General features: G+C 54.3%; 1 protein-coding gene across 1 annotated transcript; it reads left to right on the top strand.

The window, feature by feature from the left end:
- The first annotated feature begins 11 nt into the window (after positions 1–11).
- Positions 12–10,836, top strand: SLC27A4 (solute carrier family 27 member 4). Its single transcript, XM_030461521.1, is given in 14 exon segments — positions 12–85; positions 2,332–2,498; positions 3,163–3,557; positions 4,254–4,387; positions 4,389–4,413; positions 4,778–4,847; positions 4,957–5,048; positions 5,549–5,658; positions 6,080–6,289; positions 6,510–6,636; positions 6,817–6,954; positions 7,104–7,268; positions 7,678–7,824; positions 8,006–10,836. Coding segments are annotated over 13 exon segments (1,932 nt in total). The 5' UTR covers positions 12–85; positions 2,332–2,337; the 3' UTR covers positions 8,164–10,836.
- Positions 10,837–14,639: the final 3,803 nt, after the last annotated feature.

Genomic DNA, 14,639 nt, shown 5'->3' with positions numbered 1-14,639 from the left:
GTCCCGCCCCGCCCCGTGCCGCAGCGGCGGGCGGGACACGCTCCCGGTGCAGGTGGCCGGGCCGCAGCGGACGCGCCGGAGCCCGGTAAGAACGCGGCATCGTTCTCCCCCCTCTCCGTGACCTCCCGCTGAAGCTCCGCTCTGTCGCGGCGGCCACCATACCTCCACGCGGGCAGCCGGGTGGGGCCGTGGCCGCCCACGGTCTTCTCGTGAGGCTCCGCGGCCCTGCAAACGGCACCGGGGTCCATCAGCCCCCTCCCCTGGCCTCCTCACGAGGCACCTCAGCCGGCACCGGGACCCCTCAGCCCCTCGGTCTTCTTCTGGGGCGCCGTGGGCCTCCTCCTCAGCACGCTGCAGGGCTCCCCCCGCCGATACCGGCCCCCCCCGGGCGGTTCCCTGGCCTGGCTGGGGTAAGGGGAGGGTCCCGGGTGTAGCTCCGGTGCGAGGCCTTAATGGGCTTCCCAGTCCGTCTGCCCCCTCACAGGGCTGGAGCTGCCCTGAGGAGAGTTCTGACCCAGGGGGAAGAATGGGGAGGGCAAAACGGACCTTCCCGTCTTGTCACTGGGCTCATCCCTGTTACCCTTCTCAGGCCCAGATTTTGGGGACAGGTGCCTCCCCAGCTTCTCATGCTGGAAAGATGCCCCTGGTGATCTCCCACCTTTTAGACCTTGGACCATTAATGCTGGGGCTTCTTGGAGCCCCACCACCTGCCTTCATCCCTCCTGCAGCCTCCTCCCCAGGCTGGTCTCTCTCCACATCTCCGCGCAGGTCTCTGTTCCTCCAGGGGATGGATCCCTGTGGTTTGCCTTATTGCTCGTTGGCTGTGGAGCTACTGGCAGGTCTTAATTTTCTCTGTGCTGATGCATCTAGACAAGACCTGAATCTTTAACGGCAGGGCTGGAGGTCTCTGGCAGTGATACGCCGGTTATCTCTTGGTAATCTCTCACTGGTGTGAGGCAGAGATGCAAGCAGAGGATAACAGGGGCCTGCCTGGGCCCGTCTCACCTGCCAGTGGCAGATTAAGCACCTTATTGCCCACAGAGAGTGTGGCTCCACCACCTCTGTAGGTGTAATGTCGGTGTGTAACCAGGGGGTCAGGGCTTGGCTGAGGGACAGTGGTTTGAGGGAGCTGCTCAGAGCTGCCTTGTTTGACTGCAGAGAGGCTCCTCAGCAAAAATGCAGTGGGTCCTGTCCTGCTGAAGGGCTGAGGAGCCATGTTGTAGGACCTCAGGCCTGGGAGGTGTTTGGTGGGAAGAGCTCAGGGGCATCAGCTGGAACCATCAGGGATCACTGGACAGGGATAGTGGACAAGGGTCACATCCTCCAGTCCCCCCAGGCAAGAAGAGCATCCTGTGCTCTGGTGCATCCCAGTGCTGCTGGTGGCATGGCTTGGAGCTGAGGTGGCTTGTGTGACATGCCAGGGCATGGTGACCATGTGGCACTGCCTCAGCTCCTGGCATCTTGTACCAAATCCAGAGGCTGCCTGGTCCTGTGGGAGCTGCATGGAGCAGAGGGAAAGCTGCAAGAATGGCTCCTGGCCCTGCTGGCTGTGGCAGAGCCCACCCAGGGCTGCCAGCTTTGGAGCAGTGAATCCATGTTCAAGAGGGAAAGGGAAGTGACATGAGTATTTCCTTCCTCTTCGGCCTGCGTCCATGCCAGGAAGGACCATTTTTATCTAGGAGCCCTTGAGCTGTGAGGGTCACATTGCTGTCACTTTCCTCTACCTGATGCTGTCACCCAAAAGGAGTTACAACTGTGTGAGACGGGGACAGAGGTGTTGTTTTGGGGGCACAAGTACCAGAGACTGAGTTGCTGCCCAGAGGGCATGAGATGGGGGCCTGGGCACTCCTGTCAGCAGTCACAGCCCATGTTCTGCCCACTGCAGCCTGGCCAGGGCATGCCTGTGCCTAGCCTTGACCCCAGAGCATTCTGGACATGTCACCAGCAGAACCAGGCCAGGAAACTGCCCTCCAGCACGAGAATTTGCAAACATGAGCAGAGCTCAAAGTACTGAGTATCCTGTCCCTGTTCCTGTTTGAGCTTTGTCTGGGAGCATGTGAAGCTGTGATATCCCACCAGCCATGCTGGTGTGCAGGACAGCTGGTGCTGGAGACCTGGGAGCCCTGGGTTACGGGTGACAGAGATATCCTTGGGGTAGGGAGGAATCTGTGGGAGCTCTGGGCTGCTGGGTTAGGTCCTTACTGCCAGCAGGAGCAAGAAGTCAGGGACTTCATCCAGAAAACTGAGGGCTGCTAACACATCCCCTGCCTGTGGGTTTGTTATCACCAAGTCCAGTGTGCATGGGTTGATGTCCATGGTTTCTCTCCACAGGCCACTATGCTGCGCCTGGCTGCTTTTGCAGCACTGCTGCTGCTCTTCAGGGTCATTCTGCAGCTGTCCTGGGCCCAGGCCATCCCTGGTCTCTTCATCTTCTACCTGGGATCTGGTGGATGGGATTTCTTCCTCATATTCATCAAGACAGTACGAAGGGATGTCAGGTAGGTGTCCTGGCTGGGCTGGCCTCACCATCCACCTTTCGCCCCTGGCCTGCTGCCCAGCCCCGGTCTATGTGTGAGCACAGCTCCCTGCTCCTTGCACAGCTCTGGGTTTCTCTTGGCACCCTGCCCAGCTGGAAGGAGATCTCCCTCTTTCACGCCTGTGTGGCTCCAAACTCTTGGGCATAGTTTTCCCAGGGAAGATAGATTTCAGCTGAGCTCTGAAGTCTAGTGACCGTCCTTGTAGTTTGCCCCCTCCCTAAATCTGCTGGTGTGGCACCACATGCCTGGGTCAGTTCTGAGTTAGGACCAAGCTGTGCCAACTCCTGGCAATGATTTGTGGGGAGAGAGTGGTAGCACCCTGAGCCCTGTGGCTCAAAGATTCCCCTTTGATCAGGGACAACCCTGTCTGCAGCCTTCCAAACCACATCTCTCCCTGTCCTCCATCAGCTCCTGGCTATAAATTTATATGCAGAGGACCTCTGCCTGTGTCCATGCAGCTCAAGAGAGCACCCAGAGCTGCTACTGACCTAGAGTAGGGCCTGGAGCAGTGCTGGACTATTGCAGCTCCTAGAAAAGTTCTCATGCTGTGCTGGCTTTGTTGGAGAAAGTGTTTTTCTGGAGGGGTCACTGAGCAGCTGCCCTCTCTCTCCCCTTCCTTTGGCAGCACGGGGCTGGTCCTGTTGCGGGTGAAGTGGCAGGTATGGAGGCACGTGAGGGAGAAGAACACAATTGCCAAGATCTTCCAGAAAACCGCCAGCAAGTACCCCGAGAAGACAGCGCTGATCTTCCAAGGCACAGGGGAGAGCTGGACCTTCCAGCAGCTGGATGAGTATTCCAACCAGGTGGCCAATTTCTTCTACGGCCAAGGCTTCCGCTCTGGTGACGTGGTGGCTCTTTTCATGGAGTCCCGCAATCAGTACGTGGGGCTGTGGCTCGGCCTGGCCAAGATTGGGGTGGAAACTGCCCTCGTGAATTCCCACCTGCGGATGGAGGCCTTGCTGCACTGCATCACCATCTCCAACTCCAAGGCTGTGGTTTTCGGGGTGGAGATGATGGAAGGTGAGGGGCAGGCAGATGTGTCAGGGATGCTCTGGGCTGGGAGTGGGGATGTATCTGTGGATTTAGTGCTCCTTTCCTGCCTGCCATTGAGCAGGAATCTGGAAGAGAGTCTACAACTGAACTGTTCAGGATTTGATCAGATTTTTTTTCTTATTGTTCTCTTTGGGGACTTGGCAGGATCTGGAGATGGGCAGGATCTGGAGTGCAGTGCTGTCTCCTAAGCAGACCAGCCTGGGTGTGAGGATCCTTCTTTGTGCCACTTGTGTCCATCCCCTACATAGAGCCCTGGCTGAGCTGGTCCTGCCCCAGTGCAAGGGACGAGCCTCCCCTTGCTGTCCGTGGCTATCAGCCACATCATCCATGCAGCTCCTCAGCTGCAGCTCCTCCTGTGTTGCAGCCCACGCCTCTGAGGTCGATGGTGTCAACAGATCTCTTGGCACCAAAGAGATTTTGGATGGGGAGAGCTGGAGAACAGGATCTTCTAGTCCTTGAAGAGGCCTGGGCTGTGGCCTCAGCGCTTGTTAGTCATGGGAATGACATCCATCTGGGATGGCTGTTAGCCCTCTGGGGACTCAGCCAAGCACTCCAAGGGTACTGCTACCTGGGGCAACATCTTCTCAAGTCTGGGGGGTAGGAGAGTCTCTCTGCTGTAACCACCCCACAGTCTTTCTCCATCTCCCCTCTTTACTTTCTCAGCAATGCAGGAAGCGCAACCCACCCTGGAGAAATCTGTCCATCTCTTCTGGTCTGGGGAAGGAAGCCCTGAGTCCACTCTGCCTGGAGCAAAGCACCTGGACCCCCTCCTGCAGCTTGCCCAGCGGCAGCAGCCACCCCCCCCCCAATAAGGGCTTTCTGGGTATGTGGTCACTGGGGGCCAAACTGGTGGTGGTGTTTCTCTGGATCAGCCAGTTACAGCACTGTCAGGAGCATCCACTCGGGATGCTGATGGCAGATATCTGCATCAGTGCCTGAGGTGTTGGGAATGGCTCTTACTATGGTGTCTGAAGCCTGGCCCTATGTGGAGCAGGTTCCTGCAGTGCCCTCCTTGTGTCTAACAAATCTGATCTTCCTGGGGTGAACTCAGACCCTTCTTTGTGCTGTTGCATAAAGTTTGGGCTCAACTGGCACAAGGAGAGTGTATAAATTTGACTCATCCCACCCTCCCAGTTCAGCCAGCCCCTAGACTGGGTATGTGACTTCATCTCCCCCTTGCTTTCCAGATAAACTCTTCTACATCTACACCTCTGGCACGACGGGGCTGCCCAAGGCTGCCATTGTGGTGAACTGCCGGTAAGGCCACAGGCAGGGGCTCAAGGGGAGGATGGGCTGAGCTCAGCCCTCTCCTGGCAGTGCTCCTCAGGCCCTGCTGCTGACGTGTCCCTTCACCCTCCTGTCCCAGGTACTTCCGCATGGCCAGTTTAGTTTTTTACGGCTTTCGCATGCGTCCCGAGGATGTGATGTACGACTGCCTCCCCCTCTACCACGCTGCAGGTGACGTGTGCTGGACAGGGCCCCAAGTGCCACCACTGTCTCTGCCCCACAGCCAGGCCCAGGGATCAGGCTGGTGGAGCAGCAGTCTCCATGTCAAGTTGGAGCTGGCTGCTGTTGGCAGTGGCTGAGCAAGGGTTTTCTCTTTCCCTGGGAACCAGGGATTGATGTGGCTGACCATTGGAGTGGGGAGTGTGTGTGGGGAGTTATTCCAGCTCCATGGCTTTGGGATAGCTGCACCTTATTGCTGCTCCACGTGGGAATTTGGGGAGAAAGGAAAGTGCCTGCCTGCCTGGCTGAGACGTGCTGGGATGTCTGGGTGCAAAGTGCTGCCCCAGCCCTCACTACCACACATCTTCCTGGTGCCTGTAGTCCTGGGGCCTTTGGCTGGGTAAACACCCATCTCCTGTGGGCCATCCACCTTGTCCTGCCAGGTCTCTCCTCAATCTGGCTGAGCTGGAGGTGTCTGAGGACTGAAGGTTCCTTTGGCTGCCTCTCCACAGGGAACATCGTGGGGGTTGGGCAGTGCCTGCTGCAGGGCATGACGATCGTCATCCGCAAGAAGTTCTCAGCCTCACAGTTCTGGGAGGACTGCGTGAAGTACAACTGCACGGTGAGGCCATGAGGCAAGGGGTGGATGGGGTTGGGGAGCAGACCATGGAGATCTGTGCCTTGCTGGGGAGAGCCCAGCCACTGGAAGAGGGGGAGGCCTGGACCAGTTTGGCCTGTCCTTCCCAAACCACCTTCCAAGGTGGTGGGGGTGTGTCCTTCCAACCTGGGACACAGCTTCATGTGTCCAAACCCTGTGCATCACCATTAGCCAGGAGATTTTGGATAGGTTTCACACACTAGAGGAGTGGGCTGAGGAGGGATAGACACCAGACAAGCTAGCAGGACTCCTGGGTTTCACCATGGCCTCTTTAGGGAGCTTTGGGGCACCGTGTGCCATTTCTACCTGCCATGAAGAAACCCCAAAAACCCTGGAGCCTGGCGGAGAAGGTCCTGAGTGAATCTTTTCTCTCCATCCCTTCCAGATTGTGCAGTACATCGGGGAGATCTGCCGCTACCTGCTGAACCAGCCGTACCAGGAGGTGGAGCAGCAGCACCGGGTGCGCATGGCGCTGGGCAATGGGCTGCGCGCCTCCATCTGGCGGGAGTTCATGACTCGCTTCGGCATCGCCCAGGTGGCAGAGTTCTACGGAGCCACTGAATGCAACTGCAGCCTGGGGAATTTTGACAACAACGTAAGGCCCCACCACACTCCCTGTGTCCCAGAGGGTGCTGCTAGCCTGGGTAGGGTTGGAAGCGGATGGGTTGTTTGCTTCTGGTTCCTTGGTCCGACCCACTTGCCAGGAGGGGTTTTGGCTGTTGTGCAATTCTGGGATCCTGAATGTGTGTGGGTAATGGGCTCAGGGTGGGAGGCTTCTCCCTGCTATCCACAGCTCTGAGCTCTTTCTGTTGTAGGTTGGGTCATGCGGTTTCAACAGCAGGATCCTACCAGGTGTGTACCCCATTGGCTTGGTGAAGGTGGATGAAGACACCATGGAGCTGATCCGGGGGCCAGATGGTGTTTGTATCCATTGCAAACCAGGTGAGGGCAACCACAGGGATAAGTCTCCTCAACCCTGTGCAGATCTTTCCTGATACTTCAAAGTAATTTCTCTTTGATTGAGACTCTGCTCAGTTAAGCCCCACAAAGCCCATCAGACACCCTTTTCTGCTTGGGTGCAGATGGTTGCTTCCCCTGTTCACCCCTTTTTTTTCTTTGCAGGGGAACCAGGGCAGCTGGTGGGCCGCATTGTCAAGAACAACCCCTTGCAGCACTTTGATGGCTACCTCAATCAGTCAGCTACCAAGAAGAAAATTGCCAGGGATGTGTTTACAAAAGGGGATGCTGCCTATCTCACAGGTAAGGCTAAGGTCCGTCCCATCCGCTGAGAGTAGGGGAGAAGAGTACCTGGATGGATGTGGGGGCTATCCCAGGCTAGTGACACTGCCTGGAGATGATCCAGGGATGTTCCTAGCCCTTTTGACACCTCATTCCTCACTTTCCTCCAGGGGATGTCCTGGTGATGGACAAATATGGCTACATGTACTTCCGGGACCGCACTGGAGACACATTCCGCTGGAAGGGGGAGAACGTCTCCACCACAGAGGTGGAGGGGACACTGAGCCGTATCCTCAACCTGACAGATGTGGTGGTTTATGGGGTGGAGATCCCAGGTAACTGAGGGGGGAGAGGCAGGTGGGATTTTGGCACTTAATGTGAGTGTCCTGCACATCCAGGTCAACCTGGCCCTTTGCTGGACCGAGGCTGCCTGTGGGCAATGTGCCCACCTGGAACCAGAGGGTTCCTTTCCTCCCTTAAACTTTGGCTTAATTCTGGCTGTTTTGGAAGGACCCTGTGTCCTTGCTGGACAGGCTGCAAGTGCCTTATCTGGTAGGAGGTGGCCGTGACCACAGGGTGTCGCTGGTAGCCATAACTGCAGGGTGGTGACACAGGACAGTGGCACAGATGGACAGTGGTACAAAGCGGGGACTCTGCCAGAGGCCTTGCTGGTGCGGGGCAGGGGGAGATGATGCTACAAGGGACAGCATGTCTGAGTGCAGTGCTTTTTTCTCTGCCTCTTAGGGATTGAAGGGAAGGCAGGAATGGCAGCCATCGCTGACCCAGAGAACTCCTGTGACCTGGAAGGCTTTGCCAGGGAGCTGAAGAAGGCACTGCCACTGTACGCTCATCCCGTCTTCCTGCGGTTCCTGCACGAGGTCTCCAAGACAAGTGAGCCATGGCCTGCACACTGCCACTGGGTTCATATCTGGGGGGAAACCTCCTCTGGCAGTTTCTCTGGTGGTTTGGAGGTGTGGGTGTGCAAAGCTGGACTTGGGGCAGCACAGGTAGAGTGGGGTTGGGAGCATGTGCTGCTGGTGACCCCTCATTCCTCCTTCTTTCCTCACTCCAGGCACTTACAAGTTCCAGAAGGTGGAGCTGCGGAAGCAGGGCTTTGACCCAGCACTGGTGAGGGACAGGTTGTACTTCCTGGACTCCAGGCAAGGCCACTATGTGCCACTGGACCAGGCAGCATTCAGCAGGATCCAGTCGGGAGAACAGAAGCTGTAACTGGTGAGGCTCAAGCAAGGCACCTCCTGAAATCCTGCTGGGGAGAGAAGAATAAAGCAGGCACTGGGGAAGAAAAGGTTCAAGGAGGGATATAAAGGCACGCTAGAGATTTTATTTTATGAGTTTTACAGATAATGGTTTGGGGGGAACACAGCGGGGACCACTGGGAGGGGAATGGTTACAAACCAAAGCATAGACTCATTATGGCTTTATTTTCTAATTGGTACAGTGGTGGTGGTTCTGTGCCATGGGAGGGGCAGGGCCCCGGCCAGTTGAGGAGGGGTGGGGTGCTCCTGCCATTCCACTTTGCTTTTCCTGTCTTTCCCTCCCTTTTCCTGCCTGCAGCAACCCTTCCTTGTGAAGGCCAAGAAGGGGCCAATGCTGGGCTCTTTCCCCAGTCCTCCACCAAGCAGTCAGCTCCTCCTTGGCACAGGGCCCACTGCCTGGCCCTGCTGGTGTGTTTCTTCTGTGAAACAGGGTAGTGCTAGGCTCAGGAGAGGGACAGGGATGTGTTTCTGCCATGCCTTGCTCTCTCCTGGGGGTGACATTTCTATTTTTCACAATCACACGCACATTATATTATATATATATAATACATGCTGACTTTTTTTTTTTTCCAATCTTAATTTATTGTCTGTACTTTTGAATGTGTCCTGGGTTTGTGCAGTAAGTGGAGGAGCAGCCCAGACCTGTCTTCTCTTGGAGAGCTCTTTTCTCTCACAGGGAGGCAGGACACTCATCTGGGACTGATTCTCCTCTTCCAGCATGGGTGCAGCTGTGCATGTCCTTCTGGCCTTGCTTCATGGTGAAGGACACGAGGGAACTCCAGCTATCTTGTGGACACTTCTCTGGGTCTCTTACTTCCACCTTTTGTGGATGCAGCCTTGTTTTGTGCACTTTCTTTTTTGCAAAAAAAAACGGGTGAGAGGTGGGGAATGAAGGGCCTGGTTTGCCTCTGCTTAGAGACATAATCAGCACCATAGAGCAGCTCTCAGGGCTTTCCTGCTGCCATGTCTGTGCCCAAAACATGGGAAGCAACATGCCTAGGGGTGAGAAGATCCTCTGGAGATGGGCCTCAAACTGAAATGTCTCTGTTGAACACCTGACTTGTGCCAGCATTGTCAGATGTGAAACAGCCTTAGCAGCAATGTCTAATTCCAGTTCTGGGTCCATGCAGAGACGTCAGTTTCAGATAAAACTCTGGATTGGTGTTTATTCTCCTATTATTTTAATTTTACTTTTTTTTTTTTTTTTTTTAATTTAAGATTTGGTTTTATGCTTTTAGGAGGGTTTCTTCTTAAAACAATGTCTATCTTCACGAGGGCAGGGTGTATCTGCTCTTCTAGATGTGCTTCCACACCAACATACCTGCCTGCCCTGGTCTGTCTGGTCCTCACAATTAAATACGAGTTCAGGCTATGCTGGAGTTTCCTACCTCTTCCTTGTGCAGTCCTGTGTGGGCAGATGGGGAACTGTGCTGGTTTGGGAACTGGAGACAGCTGCTCCAGAGTACTACCTCCCAGAGTGGACTTTAGCTCATCTCAGAGCAGGGGGAAGCAAACCCCTTGCTGCTGGGGTTGATGACTGTGAAAACAACCTCTGAGTGGCCCCTCCACCAACTGCACGCTTTCCCAGTCTCCCTCTCCTGTTCTTGGTGTTGCCATCCCAGTTTGTCCTGGCCCAATTCTTCCTCTTTATCCTGGCATTCATCCCCCTTCCCTCGCTGCTAGAAGCATCTTTTAGACCCTCTGCATCCAACCCTGGGGACTGGAGAAACCACAGCTCTTTCATGGTACGTAGGGCTCAGCCTTCAAACGAGGTGGCTGTGCCTGCAAGGGGTCATCTTTAGGTTCCCGGGGGTGTCCCCTGGGCCTGGGGGCTGGTGCAGGGTGGGCAGCCACGGCTGCTGCCTCTGCAAGATGTTCTGGTCCCGTTTTGGGCTGCTGTTCCTCTTGCAGCTGCCAGTGGAGGGCAGGCTGCGTTCTGCAAATGTTTCGCCTCAAGGGGGAAACCTCTAAGGGCTCTCCCGGGGTTCCACAGTCCCCATCCCTGGAGAGTTCAAAGCCTTGGAAAGCGGTGGGGAGCACTTGGATCAGGGGGGTTGCCTGCACAGGGGACAGATCAGACCCTGCCTGGAGTGGAGAGGAAGTTTTGGGGACAGATGGTGCTGGGTGTGAGACCTGGGTGCTGCTGCTCCCCTCTGCTGGGGCTCCTGACCAGAGTGTGTGCTGGCAGAGATTTTGGCAGCACCAAGGTCACCCTGTTGTGCCAGGACGGTGATGGGCAGCGGGTGGTGGTTGTTGTCTGGAGATGGATGGTTTGAAGTGATGCTGGAGACAGGAGCTGCTCTCCCTTCCTGGGGGTGGCCATGCTGCCCACCTCACTCTGAAGGAAGAGGGGCTGTGGGTCAAGGATCAGCCCTGTGTTTCTGTCTTTGAGAGAGCAGGATGGGTTAAAAAAGCCAAAAGAATTCTGCATTCAGGGCACTGTTAAATGCAGGTGCAAACAGTTCTGGAAGCTGTTACTTATTTACGAGTCAGCCCATCTAAGCAGAGACTGCCTTGTGTTGTTGGGTTCTGGAGAGGGATGGGGATTGTAGGCACAGCCAAGGCCCGTGCAAGGAGCAGGATTTAGCTCTTGGTGGTGCCCACACACCCAAGGGGCTGGGACCTGGCTGGAGCATAGCAGGGAGCTCACCCCAAGCCCTGCATTCCCCATGACTGCAACGGGGAGACAGGTTGTAGTTGCAGTGTGCAGGTAGGAGGAGTGGGATGAGTCCCCCCAAGGTGAGAGGCTCCTGTTTTGGGGAGATGGGGGATGCAGAATGTCTGAAAAACAGCTCAGCAGATAGCAGGGGGGCTGTGATCCACAGTCCTGCTCCAGAGGGGACCCACAGGGGCTGGGGTGTGCATGTACCACTTACACACACCTCAGTGCTGGGTTTTTTGGGGAGCCCCACGGAGGTGTGTTCATAGCTGTGAGTTCTGCTGTAAGGAGCCACCCTGCTTGGCCATGCTGCTGTTGGGACAATGGTCTGGTGGCTGGGGACAATTCACAGTGTTGTCCTTACTGAGGAGGGTTGTGTGGCAGTCAGTGGTGCTTCAAAACTGCCAGCGAAACCCAGCTACACCCACTGGAGTTTCTCTATCAGCTTTGATTGAAATCCTGGTGCTTTTTTAAATTCCTCTGAAAAAATTAAGCTTTAGTGCAAGTGTCCCTGAAAAGCTGTCAGCCCAGGAATACAAGTGCAAGTGCAGTACCAAGCCTCAGAGCAAGGCTGGGACAAAGTCCTTCTAGCACAGAGGTGTTTGGAAAGAAGCAGCCAGAGCTTAGTCATGGCCTGTTTGGGTTTTTTTAATTTATTTTTACTTGTTCAATTTTAAGGAAGAAGCTAATTGAATCCTCTTTCTATGGTTAGAGATACCTTGCAAGACTGATCTCTGTCCTTTGATCAGAAAGTCTGGCTTAGCTGTATATAGATAAAAGTACTGCATGTGAATTATGAGGCATTACTCTTTTTTAATCAAAGTATTTAAAAAGCTGTTTACATGAGGCTAAGAAAACATTAAAATCCTTTCCTGGGTTATTATTAACCTGTTAATTTAAGCAAAGCCAAAGAGCTTTAGAAACTGAATGTACTTTTCACCATGGAGATGACTGCTTCTCCTAGACCCTGCATCCTGGACAGTGACAATAATATTAAGAAGAATAATGCTGCAACTTTCTCTCTGATCAGTACATCTTTCAAGCTCGAGATCCAGCTCATTTTGGGCCTTGCTTGGTATGCAGAACTGGTGTGTATTTTAGCCTAAATGCAGGCGAGAGCTTTGCAAACTGCTCAAGACCTTTCTGGGTGAAATTTATTTCTGCTTCTGAGAAAGTCCATGGCAATCTTTAATGCTGCATCTCTCCAGAGCCTCCTCCTGCCACTCTTGGAGTGCTGGAGTCTTCCCAAACAATGACAGCCACCTTCTCCTCTGCATGCTGGTGAGGTAGCTTTGCCTTTAAGCAGCAAGAAGAAAATACTCTGGACTAAAAATGAGCCTATCCTTTGGTGTACTCTTTAGAAATGGAAATATTTGATTGCCCTGAGCAGTTCCAGTGTAACCAGGGGCAGGGTCAGCTTCTCCCCCTTGAGTTTGAAGGGGCTGTGTTGGAGGGGATTCCACTGAAATGATGGTTTATGGAAGGTGTCTGTGTCTTGTCATCTGGTTCATGGAAGGGAAGGGACAGCAGGTTTCCTCCTTAAAGCAAAATGGCTTCACTAGGGAAGCAAATGTCTTTAGGGCTGTTTGCTGCTCAGCTCCTGCACAGCATGGCTGGCAATCAGGAGACAGGTCCTGCTCTGCTCTTTTCAAGCCTGGCCCATTTCAGTGGTGAATCCCAACTGCCGAAACAACCTGGGGTTTTACTCTCTTTTTCGCCTGGTTAATTAAACATCCCACCCACAGGCAAAAAACTATACCAGGACAGGGTTTAGGAGAGTGGTAGGCTGTTGGAGTCATGCAGTACAGGCTGGCAACACCAAGAATGGCAGGAGATGGTGGCTTTGTCTAAGGCTGGGACATCCCCCTGCCTGGCAAGGGGGTCATTGCCCAGATCTACCCAGATCCCTCATCAAATGGTCCCAGGTTTGTGAAGTGGGATACAATCCCTGCTGTCCCACATCCCCCCTCTTTGGTGTGTCCTTGCCTTCTTCTGTGCTTGTCCTGGAGGGTGCTGAGCACCTTCTTCATGGACTTGAGCATCTCACCAGCTCGAGCAGGAGTTGGAGTCTGATCCTGTCCTGAAGGTGACACCTGCTATGACCCACCCGGGGCCCTGCACACCCCAGCACCGTGCCAGCAGGGCTGAGGAGGCCAGGGTGGGTGAGAGCCTCCCCTCCACCCCTCCGCCCATCCAAGTGGCCTCCAGCTCGGCCGCAGGAAGAGGCAAACAGCGGCTGGCGAGCCACCTCCTCAGCTTGGAGTATCACTTTCAGCTATTCTGAAGGTTAAACGCCTGTTTAGAGCCGGCTATTGAAGGTAGAGCCGGGGGTGCGGCATTGTTCCAGCCCTCCCGCTTTGTCTGGCCGCTTTCAGGGATGCCCTGAATGGGAAGCGGCCCCCCCAGCCCCGCACCCCGGCAGAAGGGCTCCTGGGGGAGAGCCGCTTCCTCCCGCCCTAATGACATTCAGGCCTCCATCGGTTCAGCTCCCGCTTTCTTTCTGCTGCAGTTTAACCCGGGCACAGAGGCCGGGCTCCATCTTACTGATCTCTGCTTGACACCCAATTACCACATGAATGGGAGAGAAAGGCTGCAAAAGGCTTTAACTCCCACTGACCCTCCTTCCCCTCTGCCTGCTTCCCCCTCTCCTCGTCCTGCCCCCTCGCCTTTCTCCGGCGGAGGGAGTTCAAAACTGAGACGGGGAAATCAAACAAAGCCCCCGAGTAAGGAAACCCATTGTCACCGCCTCCGCGATGGCTCCCCTTTCGCCAGCTATTGTTCCCCTTGAAGTTTGACTTGCTGTGTGGAAGGATGCGAGCAGCTGTTTGCGCATTCCCCTGATGTTTTATTGAAAAATAATTGAATCGTCAGTTCGGGGCTCTTCTGATAAAATGCTTCCTGCTGTATTTATAAACTACATTTCCTCGTAAAACGTGATGGTGACCTAAACCGCTGCCTCCAGAAGAAACCCTCGGTGGAGGGGTGGAGGCCCGGCCCTGCCAGGCTCAAGGGGAGAGAAAAGCATGCAAATGGCAGGGGAGAAAAAAAAAAGGAAAAAAGAAAGAAAGAAAAAAAAAGCAGGACCGAGACAAAAGAAATTAAACCCTCTTTATTGCCAGGTGCAATATCCAACCTGTTCTATTGTTTGGTGTAGTTGACTTTGCAGGAGGGGAAATGGGGGTGCAGCCCAGTCAGCTGCCTCCTGCCCCATGTCACTGGGTGAGCACCACAGCTCCCTGGGGATTGCTGGCCCTGCCAGTATATCCAGAGAATGGGGTATAAAAAGAGAGGTTTAGCTGAAGTAAAGCCCAGTGACACAAGCTGGAGGTTGACTAGAAAGATGGTGCATTACAGTGGACCAAACCCAGGGCACACATTCAGGGCAGGAGCCTTATTTTTATCTAGTTTTGCTTTATGTACCCATTTATCAAATCCCATCGATGTTCACAGCACTTTACATGGAACAATTCCAGCAGTACTCTTTCTGGAAGAGGTTACGTGTTTGCTTTCCCCATCCCCAAGCATATGCTGGATAAATTGCAATGTTCTAATTTGGACACCTGGCACAGGGACAGGACTTGCTCCTCTGACTCTGCTTCCCGGGCACACATTGTCCATAAAAAAATCCCCTGTATCTCATGTGCTTGCTGACTGTATTTCCAGGACAATTGTTAGCAGTAGTCACCCTTGAATGCTTGAATGAGTCAAATTGGTATTTATGATTAGTGGTCTCTTTTGTTTCTTTTTGCTTTTCTGGGAAAGTGCTAACA

This window comes from Calypte anna, chromosome 17 (assembly GCF_003957555.1).
Source record: "Calypte anna isolate BGI_N300 chromosome 17, bCalAnn1_v1.p, whole genome shotgun sequence".
In the NCBI taxonomy this organism is placed as follows: Eukaryota; Metazoa; Chordata; class Aves; order Apodiformes; family Trochilidae; genus Calypte; species Calypte anna.
Note: the sequence above shows the minus strand (reverse complement) of the source record. Positions and strands in the feature narration are given on the sequence as shown.